The sequence below is a fragment of the Girardinichthys multiradiatus genome, chromosome 20, assembly GCF_021462225.1.
Source record: "Girardinichthys multiradiatus isolate DD_20200921_A chromosome 20, DD_fGirMul_XY1, whole genome shotgun sequence".
In the NCBI taxonomy this organism is placed as follows: domain Eukaryota; kingdom Metazoa; phylum Chordata; class Actinopteri; order Cyprinodontiformes; family Goodeidae; genus Girardinichthys; species Girardinichthys multiradiatus.
In genome coordinates, this window is record NC_061812.1 from 27,851,718 (window position 1) to 27,859,751 (window position 8,034).

At 38.7% G+C, this 8,034-nt stretch overlaps 1 protein-coding gene across 1 annotated transcript; it reads left to right on the forward strand.

The window, feature by feature from the left end:
- Nucleotides 1–1,080: 1,080 nt before the first annotated feature.
- On the forward strand, nucleotides 1,081–6,593 carry LOC124857560 (PAK4-inhibitor inka2-like). The gene is made up of 3 exons (XM_047348868.1): nucleotides 1,081–3,841; nucleotides 3,931–3,967; nucleotides 5,475–6,593. Exons 2-3 carry the CDS (start codon nucleotides 3,965–3,967, stop codon nucleotides 6,468–6,470), a joined length of 999 nt encoding a protein of 332 aa, XP_047204824.1. The 5' UTR covers nucleotides 1,081–3,841; nucleotides 3,931–3,964; the 3' UTR covers nucleotides 6,471–6,593.
- Nucleotides 6,594–8,034: the final 1,441 nt, after the last annotated feature.

The window sequence follows — 8,034 nt, forward strand, 5'->3', positions numbered from 1 at the left end:
AGGTTTGGTCAGTCCCAGTCCACAGCTTGAGAATCTCTAATTTCTTGCTTCACATTCTCTCAAGGCTCGTTGTTGCTTGTGCACCTTTTTCTACAACACCTTTTCCTTCCACTTAACCTTCCATAAAAATGCTTCTCTGTGTACAGCCAGATTCTTTAGCTTTGACCTTTTGTGACTTACCCTTCTTATGAAGGGTGCTGATGACTGTCTGCTATAAAGTCTGTAGCCTTCCTTATGATTGTGTAGGCAATAAAATGGGTCTAATATAGCGTTGTTCTGTTAAAAAGCCATAATAATTTAAATTAACAGAAATAAATGCCTGAAGTAAACAGCTCTGTGAGTATCATATATACATACAGGGGTTGGACAATGAAACTGAAACACCTGTCATTTTAGTGTGGGAGGTTTCATGGCTTAATTGGACCAGCCTGGTAGCCAGTCTTCATTGATTGCACATTGCACCAGTAAGAGCAGAGTGTGAAGGTTCAATTAGCAGGGTAAGAGCACAGTTTTGCTCAAAATATTGAAATGCACACAACATTATGGATGACATACCAGAGTTCAAAAGAGGACAAATTGTTGGTGCACGTCTTGCTGGCGCATCTGTGACCAAGACAGCAAGTTTTTGTTCAGTATATAATTCCACATGTGTTAATTCATAGTTTTGATGCCTTCAGTGTGAAGCTACAATATTCATAGTCATGAAAATAAAGAAAACTCTTTGAATGAGAAGGTGTGTCCAAACCTTTGGTGTGTATATATATATATATATATATATATATATATATATATATATAAGTTTCACTTTTGAGTTAATTACTCATAACTTTTTGATCAAATTCTAGTGAATCGAGATGCACAAAGGCAGCAAATTACTCAAGTTTGGAAAAGGGGTATAGAGATCTTATAAAAAAAATGCAAATCTAATTACATTAACATGTCAAATTAAAACGTTTATTTAGTGAGTCATGCTGTTGGTCCTTTATTACCACACCACAGAATAATTTAATTGGTTTGAGTCGTTTTCTCTAGAGGGCGCTGCAGCTCCATGTCTGAACTGTAGCACATGAAGGCTCAGCTCAGTGTAAAATTTCATGCCTAAAACTGAAAGGAGGTCCTTACAGCCTTTTAGAATATGTTCTGTTTTCTTAGATTTTGCTGTATGTGTACATAAACTGAAACCATTATTGAAATGTTTTAAAGAATGTCTTCGCCATCACAGCTCCATTGTATCTTTAAGACAGTAGTTTTCCTTTTAAATCCAGACATAGGCAACCACTTTTAAAAGATGGCTCTAAACAACAAAACAAACACAGGCAGGACAAAACACAAGGGAATGATGTAAAAGTTGCTTCTGTACTGCTTATTCAGTGACATTTGAGCTCCCAGCCTTGATAATCCTGCAACATTTGTGACAATGTCAGCAGCACACGGACCACCTGTATGAAGTTAAACAAGAGAACTAAGAGTTCATCTCTGACCTTTACTGGTCTGAATTTGGTCAAGCACCACTTGTTCAATATTAAAATCCATTAAAGCTTCAGGAAAGCAAGGGTGAAGATGTAGATAATTGAATTAATCACTGGTCCATTAGTGCTGGCTCCTGTGCGATTACCAGCTACATACGGTATAAGGGCTGCTGGAGTGTGGAGTGGGTCTTGGTAGAACCAGAACTGCTGGTGTCCACTTTTTGACTTAATGTTGCAGATATGAATGTACACAGTGTCTATTTTAATATATTTTGGTAGTTTTTAATAATTGTATGACCATAATGACACAGCAGTGCACAATTAACAAAGCTATCAAAGTAATGCAAATAGGAGAAGACAATTATTTAAAAAGAAAACAGTGAAGTTTACATTGAAAACAGTTGTATTCTACATCTGTGTTGATGGTTTACATTGGATGAACTGGTCAGTACTTGTAGCCAGTGTTTGTATGTTAATGCTGGACGTTGTCTGAGGAAAAATCTGCACCTGAACAGGAGCCCGTCAGCCCTGAATTACTCCCAAACAGAGAGGACTTTAAGCATTTCTCTTTACTCCTACATATTAGCATATACATCCATCCTGTCAATGCTGTGAATGCAAAGGTGGAGCATCGAATGATTGCCAGGGTGACGAGCTAAATGCTCGTCTATGGGGCAGATTTGCATTTATGCATTTTGTATTCACTCAGATGAACGATTGACTGTAAGCCACCAGCAGGACGCAAGGCTGAAATGGTTACATGAATGTGCAGACAATGAGAAAGGAATGTGAAGGTTTAGGTTAAAACACTCATAGAATAACAAACTATCAGGACAGCAAATTGGAAAAAATGTTACCAAGATGTTTACAAAGGTTAGATTTTTATACTTAAATGCAATGAGTGTGTGTTGTGTGGATGGCAAAGTTAAAGCAACAATGATTGTCTTAAGAACTTCTGCTGGATTTTATGCACATTCGCCACTTGTAAAATGAGTGAGTAGTATTTTATTTGTATCGCCTTACATAGCTGAGAAATTGGCCACTACAGTGTCATTGCATAGAGTCTGAACTTACTACTTTATTGACAAGAACTTGTCTCTTTCTGACTGCTGAGTGTTTGGATTTTTTTCTTACATCTCTCATGTGGTATTTATTGAAATGATGGAGATTGTATAAACTGTACAGCAGGTGCATGCATGGTGGGGATAACTGATTGGGCTCACTATAAGTCTGTTTGCATTATGATCAGCTTAGTGGGAGTTGCAAAAGTGTTACAGGAAACATTGTTGAGCCTTAAAAATCACTTTAATGGAATACATCAACCAGAACGAATGTTTCCTATAAACATTTTGGCTTAAAATGATCAATGAAGGTCTTTGATCACAAAGTCCAGATCTGCCCTGATCCACTTTATAAACCACCTCATGTTTTTTTGTTGCTAAATCTTCCTTCAAGTCCATGCAATGTTCTCATGGTTCAAACATTTTGCTACAGCCACACAGAATTATAGTCAACACCATTAAAGAAGGAAGTAAAAATGTGCAAGTGAAGTAGAAAAACAGCAAGTAGTAGGCAAAAGATCTCTGATCAGTGATCTAAGGCCTTTTGTGACGTCACCAGAGGAGATTTTATCTTGATTAAATAGTGATTTATAACAAAAAAGCAAAATAAACAGAACCACTGAATATGAGAGGCTGTTATTAATGTGAGAAACATTATCTAAAGTGAGTTTGATTACTCTGAAAGATCTAGGCTGTAGCTTTACAATTTATCAGCGCTTACATGTGTCTACTAAATTGCATTTATTTTATTTTATAAATGAACCTATCTCATGATAATGATTGATGACATTAAATAAACCAGTGTTCGAAAAATTACTGAAAATGTGAATACAATTAATTGTTTAATTTTTGTCAAAATCTTTACCACTGAACTGCTGTCGTCAACCAAATTAAACTGGGAGATGAGGAGAAATTTTATTTATGACTTCTACAAATAAACAAAGAGTGCCGCAGTTACAAAGAAGACAAACGAATAAGGTTTCTGTATAATTTGAGATGTATTTTAACAGCTCTGTGTGCCTACGTCGGTAAAGGCAGTAAAAACTAGCAAACCACAGAGCGTGTAGGTTTGTAAATTAGCAGAACGAGATTCCTGCTTTTTGATTGGCTCATTCAGACGTGGGTGGCGGCTGATTGGCTATTGGGTGCGCAGCGGTAGAAATAAGAGAACTGCAGCTCCTCATCCTCAACTCAGACGGCAGGAGTCAAACTGGAAACTTTGTTTTCTCTGCGGCACCACCGAACGAAACGGGACGTTTTTCTCTTTATGGGACGAATTAAACCCGCTGAACAAGCAAGATCACATCAGAAGTAAGTGTTTGTACTGTAAAAATCCCGTAGGGATTTTGTTTTAAAGAGACAGTTCGGTTATTAATCGGGTCCTTCATGTGTTTTTGCAGGAGGTGACTAGTTGAGAAACGAGATCAAGACGAGATGGTAAGTTTGCTTCTAATTTAACTATATATATATATATATATATATATATATATATATATATATTTAAAACTGACGAATAAAAATAAAACTCCAGTCTCCAACATATGCAGAAAACATTTGCCATCACAGCGCTGCAGCAGCTGCAGGCTGAGTGATGCTCTGATTCCTTCAGATTGGGAAGGTTGTTTAGTTTTTTTTTTCTATTCTCTAACATAATCCCTTCAACACAGAGAGGAAAATTGTATGTTTCTTTCATTTGGGGTTGTTTGTAAGTGCAGACGTGAATTTATTTGCATAGAGAATATTTTGTGATTTAGTCTACCCATTCTATTTCCTGCTGTATTTTTCCTGTTGAGCTCATGATTACAACCAACAGAGGGGAAGTTAAAAACTTAACTGAACTTTTTGCAACAGGTTTGGATTGTTTTCTAGGCAGCAGAGATTCAGCGAAGGAGGGTTACAAAGATTTGGTTTCCTGCAGGAAATAATGTGTGCAGCGTGAGATTGTGAAATATATAAGAAATCAAACAAAACAGCAGAAGTGATAATGGTGAAGCTTACTAATACTATAATAAATGTTAGAGGACATAAAAAACATTCTACCCCTGCTTAATTGATTTAATAGAAATGCCAGTAGCTGAGGTCAGATCTATTCCACAATAATATTATGGGTCAAAAGCTGAATTGTTGGCCTCCTAGGGTCTGAAGAAGCCCTGATTGTCATTCTGTTCTGGTTGTTCTCTTTGAATATTCTTGTTATGCCAGTGTCGGATTTAACTAGAAGGCTTGTACACATGTTGGGTAATCATAGTTTCCGCCTCGGTAAAAACAAAATGAAAATGCTGCGGGTTAAGTGTGTTTTGCAGGATCTTAAACCCCAATTTTACTTTATGGCTACTGCTAAACTTTCTCAGCATCACATGATTCCTTATGCCCAGTTTAATTTTGAGACTCTCCCTGGCTAAATCTGACCAATCGGCTCTGTGAGTTGGAGATGAAACTGGAGTATTGTATTTCTCCTGAGTAGTATGCTACACACTTAAAAAGAAACAGGACCCCTGGAGCTAAATCAGGAACCACATGGCCCTGTGTTCCCTTTTAAACGCTCCTTTGGATTTCCTTTACTGTGCTGATAAATAGCTGAGGCGTAATCAGACCTGTCTGGGTTTTTTGTTTGATCCCTAGTGGGTCAATTGAAGGCAGGGCGTTCACTCAAGGCGTTGGTGTGGTTGAGTAAATTAACGGACAAATAGACGTGTCTGATCATGATGTCTACTTGTGTAGAAGCTGTGTTCTTTATGCAGCAGGTCAACTAATCTGAAGGATTAGAAAAAGAGAAAAGGCATTTAGTCATTGATTAGAGTTCATGCAGGACAAGCCCGAGCCTGCCCACAAAACCTCCTTAAAAACCTAGTAAGGTGTACAAGTTTGTTGTCGTCTTTCTTTGTAGGTTTTATGTAATGATGTTGTGGATTGTATGATAACCCTTTCTCTGTTCTCTCTTCAGCTTTGCTTGCGTGACTCAAGTGATTGCTTGCAGAAGCAGATGCACTACATGATGAGGTCACTGCAAGATTTGAAGCAGCTACGGAAAGCCTGTCCTGAAGTCCGGCATCCTCTCGCTCCCCTCAACAACCAGCTACCAGCCTTAGCGCGTCACTCCGTGGTGGCACGGGCTTGCCAGCAGCGGGCTCTGCAGCGAGAGCAACGCGCACGTCTGCGGATATCCAATGCCAGCACGGCCAGCACCTATGATTTAGCCAGCTGCCTATCTAGCCCCCTGGAGGAGGGAGACGAGGATGACGAATCAAGCAGCAGACTGGGACTGGGCCTCAGACTGGATCTGCACTCTCCATGTAGCCAGAAGAGTTTGGAGTTTGATTCGGGTTATTCTGAGGCATCCTGGCAGGATGATGGTGTTGTTCTCCGGAGGACAAGAAACGTGCGGGTTTCGTCCTCTGCCTGCGCCCGGATGAACAGGGCACCAAGCGGACGCATTAGACCTAAATCCACATCCGACGCCTGCCTTGAAACATGGACTTCTTTTGAGGGCAGTGACCCAGAGGACTGGACTAACTCCTTACTGACCAGAGGGCGCAACCGCCAGCCTTTGGTTTTGGGTGACAATAGTTTTGCAGATCTCATACAGAACTGGATGGACTTGCCAGATTGTCCGGAACCCACAGAACTGAAACCAAACTCCAGGCGGAAACTGGGGAGAGGCTTCTTTGGCAACATGAGGAAGAAGCTGTCTGGCTTCTCTAAGACTGTGGAAGACAGAGTGAGGATGAGATCCACAGACTCGTCTCATCTTAACAGAGCCGCCAATGCTCTGAAGCGTGTGTCCTGTCCTGTTGTGGCATCACAGCCTAATGTCCCATTTTTCCACCAGTCAAACGTAGGCATCAATAAACTGGGCTCAGACTTTTACCACTTTGCAGGTGTTATGAAGTCAGGCAGCCGACAGCCGATAATATGCAACGACATCATTGGCTACATCTGACAGATGCTAGTCTATGTGAAGACTGGAGAATCCATAGAGTCACTTTATTTTTATACAATTGCTTCTCACTTTACATATTCTGTTGTTAAAGTATTGGGAATAAAGATGTTCTCCTGACTTAAACCCCAAATATTCTTTTATTTATGTTTTATATATTCATATGGGTTGCACCGGAAATATGTTGGCTATTTGTTTTGCATCCCCATTTCCACAATTATTATTACACTTGTTTCCACTGAAGATTTAATGAAAGCAGGCTTTTATTGCCTGAATGTGGATTCATCTATTTTCATTAAAATATATCACTTGGAGTTATGTGTATTTACGTTTTAAAATGCATAGGTCAGACTACTTAAAGTATGTGTCTAAAATATAAAACAATACATACACATTTGAGTAAAAAACCTTAAAATGACCTCATGTTTTACTGCAGGAGCAACATTTCACACAAAGTGTAGAAAATCCAACCTTTAATTTTTAATTGCTCAGTTCGAAAACAATCCAATCTTAAGCAATTATTGTTTTGAACAAAATCACCAGTGCCATAATCATTAGTACCTTAATAATTCTTATAAAATAAATGTAAATCAGGTCATTTTTGATTTATGCTTTACCTATTTGGTGATTCATGACTTACCGTTTGCCTGGTGTTTAAATATGACAGAGACGCCCTTTCTCTTGCCACTCTTCAAATTGGGAAAGGCAAGAAAACGTAATGTTCAAGTATGGTGGATTCAAAATGACCCTCACAAGTCAGAAAATCTGTTTAAATAAAACAGCTACTCATATAAACTCACCATTATCTAGAGTCAGAGCAATGATTAAACAGTTTAAAACAACTGGAACTGAGACAAACAAGGCTGGACCACAAACTTTGTCCCAACACCACATGCATTGAAGACCACAGTAAAGGAGGTAAACATTTAAATCGTTCAGTCTGTAGCTGGGGTTCAGCAGGTCTCCATAACAATCATTACACTCTGTCAATGTGAATTCCAGTAATTTGGGAAGCAAATGCCAGGAAATTCACATTTTCTGTCCTACTGTCTCAAATATAACATTTAGTTTTTTTGTCTCCACTGAGAGTTTAACTGCAACAGGGTGCTTTGGTCAGATGGGACCAAGACATTGTTTCTGCAACATTTCAGATGGGTTTGGTGTGAAACTAAGGAGACATATTAGTAAAAGCTCCTGAAGTCTATTGTTAAGTACAGTGGAGATTGTGTGATGCTGTGGGTTTGTTTCTTTTCCAAAAGTCTGACCTTGTTTGATTTCATGACATTATGAGCTCCTTGAAATGCTAGCAAAATTAAAAATATAAATCTGGTGCCCTCTACCAATTAAAGAAATTAAAATGATTTCATTGGGTCTTTCATCGGTGTAATAATCTACAACATACAGCCAAATGAGCACTAGAAAGGTTCCCCAGACACAAAATCTGCTTTCTTCACTATAAATAAAATCAAACACAAGGATGGCTTTCTCTACATGTTCCAGTGTGAGATTATACCACTGCAATAAAAGATACATTTCATTTACAGTTTTTTACCCCATTTTTACCAAC